The sequence below is a fragment of the Alexandromys fortis genome, unplaced genomic scaffold (assembly GCF_014885135.2).
Source record: "Alexandromys fortis isolate MF-2015 unplaced genomic scaffold, M_Fortis_MF-2015_v1.1 scaffold_1, whole genome shotgun sequence".
Lineage (NCBI taxonomy): Eukaryota > Metazoa > Chordata > Mammalia > Rodentia > Cricetidae > Alexandromys > Alexandromys fortis.
The window spans coordinates 609,391-625,859 of NW_026067927.1; the positions used below are offsets into that span (position 1 = coordinate 609,391).

The 16,469-nt window shown below is 42.9% G+C and overlaps 1 protein-coding gene across 2 annotated transcripts in view; it reads right to left on the minus strand.

The window, feature by feature from the left end:
- Positions 1 to 202: 202 nt before the first annotated feature.
- Positions 203 to 16,469, minus strand: part of Rpgrip1l (RPGRIP1 like) — a 94,659-nt gene continuing 78,392 nt past the window's right edge. For both annotated transcript variants that reach the window (XM_050143934.1, XM_050143935.1), the window contains exons 24-26: positions 9,020 to 9,104; positions 4,877 to 5,010; positions 203 to 3,022 (exon numbers count right to left, since the gene is read on the minus strand). In XM_050143934.1, coding sequence (XP_049999891.1) covers positions 2,919 to 3,022; positions 4,877 to 5,010; positions 9,020 to 9,104 — 323 coding nt within the window. In that variant the 3' untranslated portion in view covers positions 203 to 2,918. The remainder of the gene's footprint in view (positions 3,023 to 4,876; positions 5,011 to 9,019; positions 9,105 to 16,469) is intronic.

Consider the following 16,469-nt stretch of genomic DNA (forward strand, 5'->3'; position numbering starts at 1 on the left):
ATTCTTGTTAGAACATGTGTAAGAACTGGTTCTCATTGTCACAGCTCTTGATGTCAGATTACTAAAATAATTTATGTTTTGTTGTGGGGACATGGGTGCACGCAGAGCCTCCCAAGTCACATGACCACGTCTGAACCCACACTTCTTCCTGACACATAGAAATTATTTGTGTTTTGTGGTAACAAATGAATGGCAGGAACAGTGGAATTTCAACACGGCCGTTCTTTATTTGATTAAACATAGCCTCTATTTATTCTTAAAAAAACTAATTTAAGTTAAATGGCAACAAACCATGATAATTCAGAAAACATGTTGAAACCGAGAGTGAAGAGAAATGTCCTCTATGTAAACCACACTGTAAACCATAAAACTTATTTTTGTCAACTGCCTCTCATGACAGGGGCTGGGAATTTGACATTTCTACTACAGTAGGCAAAAACCATGTACAATGCACTCGCCCACACGGCACATCACGCCTCTATTTATATTTCCAGACTAAAGCATTGCTGCTCCCCGAGTGCTGCGTGCACTGTGCGGTTACGAGAACTGCAAGTTCTCCTCCAGGGCTGTGTCCCTGTGCCCGGTAGCCCCCACACCCTAGCCATCCTTAACAAAGCAAGGCTAGCTCATGGAGCTGAACTTTTCAGTGAACCCTGGCTAACACATGGCTAGACAAAGAAGCCGTGGCCTCGGCGTGAGGACACTCATTCCACTTCCCCATAGAACCCTTTAGCAGCCATTGCGTGTGAGCTTGGGAACATCTGCGGGAGTCTGAGGTAGAGGGTTTTAAGGCTAGTAAATACAAACGGCACAGAAGCCTGCCTAAATCCCCACTTGTACTTGAGGCACAGACTCTATATGGTCGACTCACTTCTAAGACTTCCCTGTCTCTACTTAAAGATGCTAAGAAGTCAGCACCATCCATTTTCCTCTCCGCAGAAAGCATTATTTAGTTTGGGATATAACATTTTAAAACAATAATGCATGCCTCCTGGGAGAATACCACAATAAATGTTTCAAAAACTGCTCAGCTAATCCCAGGGTATAATCTGGCTGTTTTAGATTACTGCAGGGAATATTATGGGCCTTAATGACACATTAGCTGCACAAAGCCAAAGAAAGCTGGAAAGGGAGGCCAAAAAGATGAGCTCAGAGCCAGCTAAAGTGACAACAAACATGTGGTTGTTTACTAGGATTGGAGAGGTTTTGTCTGCAGATGTTTGTGGTCACTAGAAGGTTCCAGAGGAGTGAGTTGTTAGGAAGATCTGCAGAGTCTGGTGAGAACAAGATTCCTCTTGGAGATGGCAGGCCTGGGGGCAGGGATGCCCAATGGTACAGAGAAAATTTATAGAATCCTGTGGTCACATCATACTCTACTGGGCCCACAGAGCGTGCCAACAGATTAATAGCGTATGGATGTCATTGCAAAGCCTCCCAAGGAGGAGTTACCGCTGAAGCCGTCAGCACACAGACGGTTCAACTATACACTGATATTCATACTTGCATTTCTGCATTATAGCTGCTTTTTCCCCTGTTGAACTGTAATGAATTGTCTCATAATCTATTCCATCTTCCTGCCATTAGCAGGCTTTGAATGTTCACAAATAGGAGCAAAGAACTCATTTTCCAGGGCTTTAATCACACAAAGAGGGAATGCCTAATTCTCTAAATGAAATGGTCTGTGATCACTGAAGCAGAGATTTAATATAGCACGGCAAATTAGGTAGATTTTAATAAATTACTTATCTCCCTGAATACTTTACATATGCTTAAGAAGGAATAGCCTGTTTGCAAACAGTGAAAACCCACAGCCTATAAAAATCCTTTGAAGAAAACGACAAATAAAAAAGTAAATTAAAAAATGAAATGCATTATATCTCAGACCCCCAGAGACAATTCCTTTGCAGCACCGATCACAGCTCCATTAAAAATATCAATTAAACCCTTCAGCAAGACCGTGTAAAAGCTAGAAATTAACTTCTGGAGCTGCTCTTTGAGGGTCTGCATAACCAGACACATCCAGCACTGTGTAAGCTTGAAGTAAGGTTAAAAATGATGAAAGGTCTCCTTTCATGTCTGACCAAACATCTTAGAGTTCGGGTCATACTTTATTTTTTATGTAATAACTTTAGTTTGTAAAGTATGGATTCCCTATATATATGTATGCATGTATGTATATATGCATGTATGTATCTCTCTATCTTTATATAATCATGGGTCCCATATCAGCATTACAGACACATGGATACCATATAACGACTACACTGTTTATGGAAAACAACAAAAACTGGGAGCAATTTACTAAGTTGGTGCCACATCTCCTTCTTTATATTGAATTGATAGAAACCGCATGCATCAAAGAAAACACATACTGAGCTTTAATGTGCTCAAAGTGGATATTAGCATTTTAAAGCACAAGATTAACACATTAATCCAAGTAATTTTCATATATTGCTTCTAATAAAATCTTCACAGTATAAAAGTCTTAATGAGGCTAATCAGAAGCTTTTCCTTTAGTGGGACGATTAGGGATAACGTAAAAAATATTTCTTTCCCATAGGTTTCCCAAGATTTAGGCTTTTCCTTATGAAAAATAAAACTATTCCCACTTCTTTGTAAGAAAATGTTACAAATGTAAATAGATATTTCATCCTAACATGTTGATATAAATTATTGAGAAGGTAGACCACTGAGGAGAACTGAAGTCCTAAGGGGTGGCAGTCATGGGTAGAGGGAACAGAAAAATAAACAAAAACCTATATAAGATTTGAAACTGAAGCCTAAGCCCAGCACCCCCCAGCTCCCCATGAATTATAGATTACACACACCAGAGTGATTACTCAAAATCTCATCCTGGAGTTTTCACGTGGGCATTTCCTCAGAGGTGGACGCCTCTGCAGCAGCTTCTTCCAGGCTTCCTAGTCCTCTCCATGTTGCTCGTTGACAGACCGCAGAGCAGCGAGCGCTCTCACGGTCACCTTCAGCTTGCCGATGCTGCCTCCGTCCGCTCGGGCATCCAACACTGAGAAGAGGGCAGCAGCAAGGTCAATGGCGGTCAGCAGTGCTCTTGGCTAGGCTAGTCATACGGCTTTGAGAGGAGCACAGTGTGTGGGAGCACATGTGTGAAGGCACACATTTTAGGTGTGCTCTGAGGCCTACCGAGTGAGAGACTACAGCTATACAAACTGCAGCCCTCCAAATCTCTGCAAAGGCATCGTGCAATTAACGTTAGGAAAAGCAAAATGTCAGTCAGACCCACAAACCTTAAGATGTCTGTGGATTGGCTCTGAAGGCCTGAGGTTCACTTCTTGAGTGAACGTGGGTTTTCCTTAAGAGAGCTACCAGTGATGGCCCAAAGGCAGACTAGTTACCAGTGATGGCCCAAAGGCAGACTAGTTAAGTCTCGGGGCTTCTTTGAACACATCCTGGTGCTATGCCAGGTCAGTCCCCTGGACCCTATCAGCTGGGGAGATATTCCCGAGGGATCCAAAGCCAGAATTCTAGAGTTTGTATGTTTGATAGTGCTTATGGGTCTTGTAGTTTCTTGTTATTTCTTTGAACTTTGACGATGGGGGTGGATCAAGTGTTTCTCTAGCCTCAGCACCCTGAATAGATGAGCTACAGTGACTGCCTCTAGTAGTGCCTGTGTTATTTCAAAGAACCATTGTGAGAAGACCTTCAAAGAAAACTTGGTAGGCATGTGGGGTGGAGAAGGGAGCCCCCAGACGCGCAGTGGCCCAGTGGTTCCCAGCGTATTCTCCTGAGCTCTCATCTTTTCTGGAGACCACTCACTTGCACATGATCCAGAACAAGGTATTAAAATGCTGTTAGAAACAGTGTCTGGCCATTGGACTAGCTTCTTAAACATGGTCCTAACAGTTGGGTGTCAGCCGAGTGTGACTCTATGGCCTCCAAGGAGGAGGTAGGTCACTAAGCAGAGCTGACTACAGAGACTGATTTTGGTGATTCCTATTAGATTCTTAGTCCCAGAGAGTTGACTAAGGGTACGTGAACATTTTCTCATTTTTTGCTCCATGACAGAGTGTAACTAGCTGCCACCACGTTGGCTGTGCAAACTTTACGGATGCTTCCAAACATGCTCCCAGATACTTATTTGCTCTAACTGGGGCAATCATTTGGTGCAGTCCAGACTTCAGAGAACCCGCTTTGTGTCTGGGACAGGTAGCTCCACAGAGCTGCCATAGCACTGCAGAATCCTGGACCCTAGAAAGTGCTCAGAAAGGGATTTGATTGTGACCTCAACAGGTAAATCACAAACCCAGCACATAGTCTCAGAGAGGGCTTAGCCAGCTTGAAGCAGAAGCATTGAGTTTCTCGACTCACTGTGTGTGGCCAGGGCCTTCCTTGGTTATGGTTTATGAAGTATAATCCCTTGTGTGATGTAAGAACAGGAGAAATGACGCACTGATGGGACTCATGCCTAGAAAGGTAAAAATCTAGGCTACAGTTTTGTGAGGAACATGCGAAATGCCAGAATCCTAGCGTTAGCAGAGGAGACACACCCTCTGGCTGCAGCCCTGAACTAGAGAAGCCTCCAGAAGATGCTGGTGTGGTTTGGAATAACAAGCTTAAGGCTATGTGTCTTAGCCCCCCCACTAAGAAATGCATTAGTTATTTCTGTGAAGCTCAGTTATTTAAAGTTTCTATCAGCCACAGAAGGGTGAGGAAGGGAAGAGGAGGGTGTAGGGACAGGCTTCCAGCTGCAGCAGTTGCTAGCCTGAGTTGCACAGCCTTCTGCTGAGGTGTGACAGACCCCTCCCAGGCAGAAGAAAGAAGTCAGAATAATGATAATGATAATAATAATAATAATTTGGTAGTGGTGGCTGTGCAGACAGAGCCATGCTTCCATTCATACCATCAAGGTCCTGCTCGATGATGTCTCTCCCTTTCCGAAACATATCCATGAGGTCGACATGAGCAATGCCGATGTCCTCACACTCTAGGTCCTGCTCGTCCTCAGGAGGGTCACTCACCACGGTGAAGCGCACACTAAGAAGAACGGGACAGAGAAGGTCACGGACACTCATTCTTTTTTGTTTTATGTTTTGTTTTATATAACTATGTGGAAAATGACAATGTTTCCAGTGGTGCCAATAGAAAGGAAATTACCTTAGGCAAGGATCTTAACTGAACTATTTGAAGCTTTCCAATGGGCACCAATCTCCTTTTTAAGCCTGGATGGTAATTATCTCCAGAATCAAAGAAAATGACCAGGCAAAGAGAAGGACCCAATGTCCATGTCATTGCACCAAATCTGATATTTGATACTTCTACTTTTAATACTAAAAGGATGAAGCTCACAAAGGCCATGGTAGGTTACACAGTCAGCATTTTTGACAGAAAGAAATGCTTCCCCCACTCCCTAGCAGTACAACTCTGGGGTTGGTAGCAAGTAATCTACCCAACTGTATGTGCTGTCCTACAAAATGCAGAGGTTGCACTGCCTGGGGAGCGGTCTGAATGCCCACAGAGAAAGGCTGAGCTCTGCCCAACGGCTGTATCAGATATTCATATTGCTTCAGCAACCTTTTAATATACAACCACAGCATCCAAGTTCTACTTTACTTTTAGACACATAATTGCAGGGCTCTGATGGAACTGATTTGAATTAGTGGCTTGTGCTGAGGCCAAACACACTTGGATTGACCAAATGACAGGAATTTACAGTTAAGTACTCTTTTGATATGTCTTGGCAGCATAGCTTAAACCATGGATGCTTGTAAATCTTACCATTTTAAATTCTGTGAAACATATCTATCCCAAATCAGAAACCAAACAAGAAACAGAAAAACTGAAGCCCCTGAGAAATCAGACTTGAAAAACACACATCAAATCCTTTCCAAATGCTGATAGGTAAACACGACGATGTCTCTAACCAACTTGCTGAAGACAACACTCAGCATTTCACTCCTTTACAAGCCCTTTTAGCTAGGAAAAGAATGTGAAGAAATTAGAAAATAGAGATCTCTTAAGCCCAAATGAAAGTTAACACCCGTTCACACAGAAACCATAGACATGGATCCCGACTGTCGAGTGGTCCAAGTATTTCACATGACGCACAGGATACAGGGATCCAGATGCGTGGTTAGGACATTCATTTGTAGTTCACATTCTGACTGCCACACTTGTATAGCTGTGTGATGCTGAAGAAATCCCTCACGTCTCCCTGATCTCAGCTTCGTTATCTGTGCAATGACATTAGACCTATGAGCAGGGAGGGCTCTTGTGGAGATTAGATGCGGTGATACAAGTAAGCAGAGCCTGGAACACGGCAGGGTGAGCAAAGCAAAAGAAGGTGAGCCAAACAGATTTCCAAGTCAACTGCTGATTTCTTTACTCAGTTAGACAAAACAACTGTTGATAGAGCCCAAGAGGTGGAGCACTGGCTCTCTTGTAGAGAACTTGGATTTCGGCCCCAACACCCACGTGGCAGCTCACAAATATCTGTAACTCCAGTTCCAGGGGATCCAATGCCCTCTTCTGATCTCTTCAGGCATAGTATACACATGGTGCATATATAGACATGCAAGTGAAACACTCATGTACAACAACAACAAAGTTGTCCTAGAATGAACGTAGTTTGGAAAGAAGAAATTAAAAAAATTAAAGCATATGACCACTGTAGCATTGTGAGTGCTACGGCACACCATCCTAACAGTGCCGGCAGAGGGCATCCTGCAGAGCGGGACACACAGAAAAGGAGGCATAGAGTAATGGGGTATTTTCAGGTACTTCAATCTCAGATTTTTAGCTCATACCTGCATCATCTTATAAAGAAAGGCTATTACCTTCATTGAGTGTAGTACATTAATTCTGAGACAAAATTAAAAAATCTTCTAAGTTCTATAAAAGGGCTAAGAATGTGAAGATGTAATATTCCTGACTTTACATTCTGTAAAGAGCAAATGAGAGGTCAAATAAAATTCGCAGATCTAGTGCAGAGATCAATGTTAAAACTCTAGCCTCTGGGGCAGACTACTGGACCACTGGCAGTGGCACCAGGATTTATCCCTACTGCATGTATTGGCCTTTTGGGAACCCATTCTCTTTGGATGGATACCTTGCTCCCAAAGCAATGTGCCTTACCCTCTCTGAGGAGTGGATGGGATTGGGGTGGGAAGGCTAGGTGGAGGGGGGAAGGAGGCAAGGGAGTGGGAACTGGGATTGGTATGTAAAATGAAAAAAGACTTTCTTTTAAAATAAATAAATAAATAAATAAATAAATAAATAAATAAATAAATAAAACAACTCCAGCCTCACATGGACCTCAGCAATAACCTGGTTTCCATTCCCAGCATTAAAAATAAATAAAACCAATGAAAGAACTAGAAAGTTAAACTCAAAAGGGAAGAAAGTTTACTAGATAAAATTAAAAAAAAAACTAGCTTGTATACACACATGCATGCACCCAAGCATACCTCCTGACCTACTTTTGGCTGTTAGAACAAATGCGTTCTGGTGGCCATTCCTCATGGAGGCTCCTGGCCTGCCTAAGGACCCAGATGCACATCTGGGGGTGCAAACATCATGTGATCCCCAGCTGTGTCTTCCTGCAACTCTCTACTTCTAAGATCAGCTTTGCTAGTCCTCCCATCTACCCCAGAATGCCCTCTGCCTCATCCTTCTTGCCTGGTATTCCCTCAGCCTAGAACCCTATGTCCCAGGCTCTTGTATCTCAACTGAGTCCCTTCAACCTTCATAAATCAGCTTAAATGTCCCCTTCCCGGATTGGCTTTCATTCTTATCTACTCTTTTAGTATTTAGTTTGTTCAATCTTTTTTCTTTCTCTTTATCTTTTTAAGGGTCCTCACTACATAGCTCTGTCTGGCCTGTAACTTCTTATGTAGGGCCTCTAACTCACAGAGATGTACCTGCTTCTGCCTCCTAAGTACTGGGATTGAAGATGAGTGCCACCATACCCCGTGTTTGTTCAATTTTTATTACTAATCATCACCATGTGTCATTAATTTATTTGTTTAATTGTCATCAAAGTTTGTCTTCTTCCTTGGTGAATTTTTTTCAGTAGAAATTTTACTCAAGAAAAAGAAATCAAAAGAAAACTTGAAGCACTCAAAACTATGACCTAAAATTAATAAGGAATTTTTTGATATCTTATGTGTACAAGTGTTTGTCTGAATGTATGTATGTGTCCCATGTGCACGTAGTGCCCATGGAGGCCAGAAGCGGGCATCAGAACCCCTGGGGCTGGAGTAGATGGTTGTGAGCCACCATCTAGTGGTGCTGGGAACCAAATTCAAATTCTCTGGAAGAACGGGCCGGTACTCTTGGCCACTAAGCTGCCTCTCCATCCCCAAGTTAATAATTTGTAAAGTTTTATTTCAGTGTATCGTTGTTTAAAACATTTGTGTATTTCCAAATGCAGATGGGACAGTATGTAAAGGTACGGTAAGCAATTCTCTATGAGCTGCCCATGTCATGGAAGAATGTGACCCCTGGCTGTAGCTGGTGACTTAGCACTGGCATTATGCAGGGCTGTCATCTGAGTAAGGGAGTTCTCAAACTAGGGAACTACCTCTGAGTATTAGCAACAGGAGAGAGCACTTGTTAGTGGCCCCTGGCTGTGGCTGTGGGAAGGGGCACGCCATCTCTTTCTTCAGCACAGGGAGGTGAGCAGCATCCCAGCATTCACTAGACAAGCAATGCCCACCTGGCGTCTGCACTATGCTCTCCAAACAAAAAACTTGACATGAACGCTTGTGTCTGTTAGGGACATTTAGCCATTTTTAACGGAACAATGTTGGGATGTAGGAGTTACTGCAGTTACTGTGGCCTTTTTTCTTTTGCTTTTCTTTTTTTTCTATGGTGCCGGGTATCAAACTTCAAACCTACTGTCTCATTCATGCTAAGCAAGCACTCTACCACTGAGCTACCCCCACCCCTATGCCTTCATTTCTGAACTTCTTTGGAGGCAGTAATTCCAACATTCAGACATAAAGAGGACATAGAGAGCTGCTTTCTGTGAACCTGCTGCCAGTACCTTCTGTGAGGCAGTTCTTGTCTTTGCAGTATGGCCTTTAAGATGCCTCTCTCCGCTCGGTTGTTTTCTTTATCCAGGTAGATCACTATAACAAAAGGAAAAACAGGTCTGTAAAGGAAGTCATTCAGACCCACACTCCATGGATACCATCCTGCACTCTGTAGATTCCATTTTTAAAGACACACTCCATGCCATCTTGCTTGTGTGTCTGAGAAATCAGAATCCAATCTGAATGTGATCTAGTGTCCCACCACGGGCAGGTTATGTGCACACTGTTAGAAAGGGCACGGGCACATCTCAGAGTGCTTACCACCATCACTGCCTGTGAACGGCTCTGGCAGACCTCACAGACAAGCTGGAGGTCTTCATTGCTTTGTATTTGAGGGATTCACAGTATTTTCTTTCACCCAAGAAGCAAGTGATGATGATACTGTAGAGCAGCATGCTTGTCCTTCTTGACAGCCCAGTAGTTTAAGCCTCCTCTCCTGCCACTGCATGCAATAAAAGAAGCATCCAGTGTGCAGGTGAAGAAATTCAAGGCTGACATGGCTGTGTGGTGGAGGAAAGGGAGGGGCTATTTGGTGTGTGAAGACTGCTTTGGTCCTGGCGCTTAGGAATGTGGCTGAAACAGATGGAATACCTGTCAAGGGTGGATGCCACTTGGAGGATGGCAGTGCAGACGGACTATTCACACAGTGTGCACCTGGCACCCTGCTTCTTAGCAGGAGACTCTCCTCTTGTACATGCCAGTCTGGGCTCTCTTGCAGCCAGATCTCAGCTCAGACATGATCACGAGTGCACACAGGGACAGCGCTGGGACTCTGGAGCTCGGACACCATCACAAGTACACACGGGGGCAGAGCTGGGACTCTGGAGCTCAGACACCATCACGAGTGCACACGGGGACAGGGCTCGGACTCTGGAGCTCAGACATGATCACGAGTGCACACGGGGACAGAGCTGGGACTCTGGAGCTCGGACACCATCACAAGAGCACACGGGGACAGAGCTGGGACTCTGGAGCTCAGACATGATCACGAGTGCACACAGGGACAGAGCTGGGATGACTCCAGAACTCGTGCTCCTCCAGGGCCACTGTGCACACACATTTCACTGACAATTTTGCAAGGACAATTTCAGTTCAGCTCCAAATGACCATACCATTGACTCACTCAACGGCTTGGCTTCCTGAACAGTATTAATCAAAATCCAAAGGTTTTTCCTGTGGGAGTTAGGCATGGAGTGGAAGACAAAATGCCTGTAAGGTGGTAACTTAGTTGCTCAGGAGAAGCAGAGTCAATGAAAGAGCAGGAGTCAAGTCACAGCTCTGGAGAACTAAAGCCACTGTCCTTACAGAATGCCATACTCTGTGGAGCTCACTGAAATTTGCAGACCAACACAGATGGCTTTGAATGTTTTTCTTTCCTTTTCCTCTCTCTTTCAGACTTATTTATTTATTTATTTATTTATTTATTTATTTATTTATTTATTTATTTATTATGTCTACAGTGTTCTAGTATTCTGCCTGCACACCAGATGAGAGGACCAGATCAAATAACGGATGGCTGTGAGCCACCATGTGGTTGCTGGGAATTGAACCTGGGTCCTCTGGAAGAGCAGCCAGTGCTCTTAACCCCTGAGCCATCTCTCCAGCCCCTGAGTGTTTTTCTTATCATTGCCAGAAAGTATCATAGTAGATACATTTCACTAATGTTGTGGGTCAGTACCTCATTTTTAGTATTTCAAACTGTCAGTATATCAAACTTACTAGGATTTTTTTTCTAATTCAGTATCTGGCTTATTGTATGTTCTTCTACTTCATAATCCCAAAACTTTTACATCATATTGGTTTCCAACATTTGAGGGCCAGAATAATGAAAGTCATCTAGAAGAACAACTGAGGTAGGGTGGTGTGCTGGCTCAGCAGACACAAGCTCTTGCTGCACAGGCCTGGTGACCTAAGAGCAATCCCTGGAACATGGGGATTGAGTGAACCCACTACCAAGGCTAATCTCTGGCTTTCACACAAGTGCTGTGGCACACGTGTGCCCACACTCTCTTCCTCACACTTAGAAAGTTAAAAAAAATTGAGGCAGAAACAGTAACTATAGCTTTTCAGACATGTGTCATGACATGAACTCTGTTATCTTTATCAAAAAAAAAATTTCTTTGTTTTCAAATAATTTTTTAAGTCTCTGATACATAAATAGAAATATTTTTTTGTAGTAAAAGCCTCTGAATTTCCAACTTCATCATTCAAATTTAAATAAAAAGGTCTTTCAATTACATTTAGATTAGTTTTGATGAATTTAAATTTCTGTGGTAACATACATATAACTTAAAATGTATTTTAATCACTTTATAGCACATGCTTATTGACATTAAATGTGGACATGGTGGATATGTTGCTACTTTTCCTCTCTAGAATCTTCCCCTCATCCCCTGCTGAAAGTCTACCTACTAATTATTGACTTTTCATTCCCGTCTGTCTCGACTAACCTCCTCTAAGTGGAGTCACACATCTGTCCTTCATCTCTGGCTTATTTCTCTTAGCAGTGATCTTTACAGGGCTCATCTCTGCTGCCGCATGTATCATATGCAATGCTCAATTATATTCCACACACACACACTGTGTGTTTGTGTCCTTGATTCCGATTCTCTCTATTTACACAGAGGCAGAGCTGCTGAGACAAACGGTGGTTCCATGTTAAACCTTCAAACATTAACTCCCCAACTACACATTTCTACACCACCCTGCTGGGCATTTATGAGTGACATTTTGGCACAAGGCACTACACTCAGCCATAGGGTTGAGAGCAAGGTTGATCTGTATTTTACAGATGGCTAAGCAGACCAGAGAAAGCCAGAGCTTTGTTAGAATACAGTGAGGCTCTCTAGTGTCTGCGCCTCCCTCCCCCTACAGCTAAGCTTCTCCTGGCATTTCAACCTGGCATTTTGTTGGTCCAAGGCTGGAGTGAAGAGAGGTCTGTACCTGAGCTGGGGCACCTACCTTCTTTCTCATTCTTCCACAAAGGGATATTGATTAGATCCATCAAGTTGACTTAAATATACTGGTTGACTCTTAAAAATTCATTTTTTGAAAATCAAATTCTAGTTCCCAACCAATAAATTTCGTTTTAGAAATGCATACCTACTTGTAACTGTGCCTGTTTGTACAAACATCCTAGATGGGGCTCCTGAGTTTAGCTTAGTGGTTCTCTGTTTAACACACATTCCAGCTACTGGGATGGCTTGGTAAAATGCAGATTACTGTGCGGAACCCTCAGAGTTTCATTTCTGATTCAAGGCATCTGTGGCACAGCCCAAGAATGTACCAGTGCAACATCTTTCCTCTTGCTGATATCAAGGTACCCTGATACATTGATATGGTACGCTGGCCAGGCTACCACACACCAAGGACCATCGCAGACCAACATTTCTCCACCCAAGTTTAAATGAGATCAGGAAGTTCTAAACACTCTGTGTTGAATGCTGTGGGAAAGAGGGACACTTTGGCCACCTACAATTCTGACATATGACGCTATGACGCTGTGACCACCAAGATTCATGTGGGATTCTGAAATAACAGATGAGCATTTAAAAAATAATTTTGATTTTAAACAAACCCTTTAAAATGTAATTATAGTAGGCACTAAAAGTAAACTCTCTCAGGTAGTGTTAACTCCCATGTCCATGAGAGATCACATTTGTGTAGAACTTGCTAAGTTTTAACTTTATAAAACACACTTAAAAAGATAATAGCCCAAATTCAAGCTAATTTCCAGTTAGCACCCATTTTAATAATTTTCAGTCACAGAAAAAATGGAATTCTGTTAGTCGTTTCAACATGAATGGGACTGGGGGGTTGGAGAGCATTATGTTCAGTCCAATAGGTTGGGCTGGCACAGGTGGTCTCTAGAGAAGCTGATCTCAGAGCCTGAGAACAATATTTCCCAGAAGCTGGGGGAGATGGTGGGAGGGATGGCAAAGGCTGAGCAGGGTTCCCAGCTCATATCAGATAAGAGAAGGAAGTTCTGGTGGACATTGGACAGGATTTCTATTTCCATGAAAAAAATTTAGAATATTTTTACCACAGGGAAGGAAAGAGTCTGCGCTGAACATGGCGTGCCGTGTACACATATGGCAACAGCACGTGGTGCCTGTAAAGAAGGACAGCTCTTATTTACTATTATCCTCTGGGGCTCAGGGTTTGAGCTTCGGGTTTCATGCTTGTTAAACAAATACTCTAGCACTGACTCTATCTATACTCCAACATTTATAATTATTGTGTCAATTAAATACAGCAAAGCGTCCCTCCCTTTGGTAGGCTGAAGAAATCTGCACGTTCTCCATCCATATGAAATGCAAGAAGTACAGATGGTTTAACTATAGGAGGTTGTTAACCTTGAACCTTTGATAACTTTTATATTAAAATATTATCACCCCTGTAATCTTTATCTTTGCAAAATTTCTCTTCCTATTAGTAACAAAATCTGATGTTCTACATCCTTTTCATTTTCTGAATTAAACTTTAATTGTTCCAAAAGATAGACTGCTCAATCCTCGGAGACTACGGGTCCGGATCTGCACAAGTCTCATAAAAACCTCAGCCGATTTCATTAATCTTTCTTCTTCCTACTGTCAATTCCCCAGAAAGCTTTATGCAGCCCAGACAACATGCTTCAGGCCTACCATTAATCTTCCCACCCAAAAAACTATTTTCTTTACTCAGCATTCTTGGAGTAAAATTTTCAAGCCCAATAAAGTGCAAATGTTGTATTCTCGCTACTAATGTCTACCAAGTGAAGGGAACTTCAGTGTTATTCAGAAACAGTCCTAAGAAGATACTCTCGTCTGCACGTGGAGCTAGCATTAACACCTCTTCATAAAGACTGCATTTGATTAAGAATAATCCTGGGGATTTCCAGTTTATTCCAGTCATCTTATGTACCTAATTTAGGCCTTGGAATTCAAGTTCCTTTTGTGTGGTTCAGATCATAATGTACAGTCGGAACAGAGCTGAGGCAAGAGGACCTCTCTATGGGTAGAGTGTTCACACAATAGAGTGTGTCTAAATTGTGCCCTAAATCTCCCATTGGGTTTTGAAGCCAATTTGGAAATAAAATGACTTTCATTAACTTTCAATGAGATTTCGAGGGTATAAGGCTGTTTTTGTCGACTTTCTCTAAGTAACAAGTGAATGGTAACTAGTACAATAGTTAGTTATATTGTTCATTAGCCAAAAATTCAAGGAAGTCTCTGCAACAGTGAGACAGATTAGTAATTAAAGAATAAACATTCCTACTGTTCTGCCCAACTGAAAAAATGCTAATAAAGTTAAAATTTCCCAAATTTTGTGATGACCTGGGACTTCAGTTTCTGATATGAAATTACGCAGCTTTAAGTGCCGAGTGCATTTCCTTCCCTCCTCACAAAGAAGCTTACCATCAGTCAGTCAGAACTCAACAGACAAGAACAGAAACTTACGTATATATAACAGTATTGCTACTCAATTCTTTTCTATCCTAAAAGGTGTTCCCTGCCCCCAATCAAATGGCTAATTCCTTAGAATCATAATAAGCTCTCAAAACCCCAATCAGATAGCAGAGGCCTTGCAATAAAGGGGAGAAATAGGGCGACCTGGCAGCAAGATTCCAAAGAGACCTCTACAACGCATGTGCACAAAACCTGGGAGGCGTCTGCATGCATCAGAGATTTCACCTGAAGGACTGGGCATGCTTTCTAGGCAAATGAAAACAGCTGTTCTGCTACATGGCCACCTTGCCCAGTGTACAGGTGATTTCTCAAGAACAATCTGTTGCCATTTCATCTGAACACTGTTTTGGTGACCTCTACACAAAATAAAGGCCAAAGTTTATCTCTTTCCTTGGAGTAGTTAAAATTTAGTGAACACCTTTCTTACTACTGCTAATATTTTGATATAGTTTATTTTTCTGGTACTATGCAATTGAATATCTTTAGGAAACTTGAGAAAATACATTTGGGAATGTTTCTTTGACAGCAAGTGAGTGAAAGGATGCACTCAGGTTCTTGTCCTGACCACACCACTAACTTCTCAGACAATCTCTCAAGCCGTCACTTGTTACAGAGTATGAACTGGATGGGATCTCAGAAATCACTTTGTCTTATAATAAGAAATGAAGGAGCTAGGGAATCAACATATCTAGACCAAGTTCACTCATTAGTTAGAACACAGATAGGATTAGAGCAAATCTCTGAGTCCTCACTATTACTGCACAAACAATGAACATATTTCTACAAAGGTCAGTGTTTTGAGCAGGCACGATCATCTGTAATCCTGTTGCTACAACAGCAAGACTATATGTGTTTCTTAAAATGCAGTTTCTAAGACTGTCAAAAAATATCATAGTAGCCTGGTTTGGTGACTCATGCTCTTAATCCCAGCACTTGGGAAGCAGAGGCAGGTGGAATCTATGAGAGCTCAAGGCCAGTCAATCTGGACAGCTAGGGCCACATAGAGAGACACTGTCTCAAATCATCACGATCATTTTGGTTTGAATGAGAATGATCCTCATATGCTCATGTTTCAATGCTTGGTCCCCAGTTGGCTGAAGTGTTTGGGAAGGATTAGGAGTGTGGCCTTGTTGGAGGGGGTGTGCCACTGGGAGGAGCTCTGACCTTTCAAAGGCCATGGCATTCCAGTTGGCTCCCTTTCTGCCTCATGTTGATGTCTCAGTATATAATCCCTCAGTCATGCCCATCTTCGGCCACTGTCCCTACCATGACAGTCATGGACTACCCTCTGAAGCTATAATGCCCTAATAAACTCTTTCTTCTCTAGGCTGCCTTCATCACGGTGTCGCTTCGCAGCAGCAGAGAAGTCGCTAAGACCTGGGTGAGAAAGCCTGCTTCAATACAAGCTGTGAGCTCCCATCTTCACACTTCCACTTGGACTCCAGAGAACGCACTGTTTCGACTCTTGGGGAAGGTAACTTAATCTGATCTTTGTTTTCCCTCTGATTACACACTGTTGATCATGGAATATTAAAAACTCCTGAGAAATGATTGATCTGAGCATCCTCAAGGTGCTTATTGGGTCTGTGTTAGTCCAATAGACTTAACGTGTTAGCTGGTAGATAGAGCAAGCCGCCTGCCTGCTGTAATGCTAAGAGCTTATGCATTGCTGTATCAGGCAGTGCAGAAAGATTTATGGAAGGCACTGACCAAAAAGGCAGCCCACAGCCAGGGTACTACACGATCTGAATGCTGTAATCAAGGGAAAGCCCAGCACATTACTCTCTTTAAAATGTCATGTTTGGATGTTCACCTTCCTAGACATGGACAGAGAGGGGAGGACCTTGGACTTTCCACAGGGCAGGAAACCCTGACTGCTCTCTGGATTGGAGAGGGAGGGGGAGAGGAGCGGGGGGGGGGGGGGGGGGGGGGGGGGGGGGGGGGGGGGGGGAGG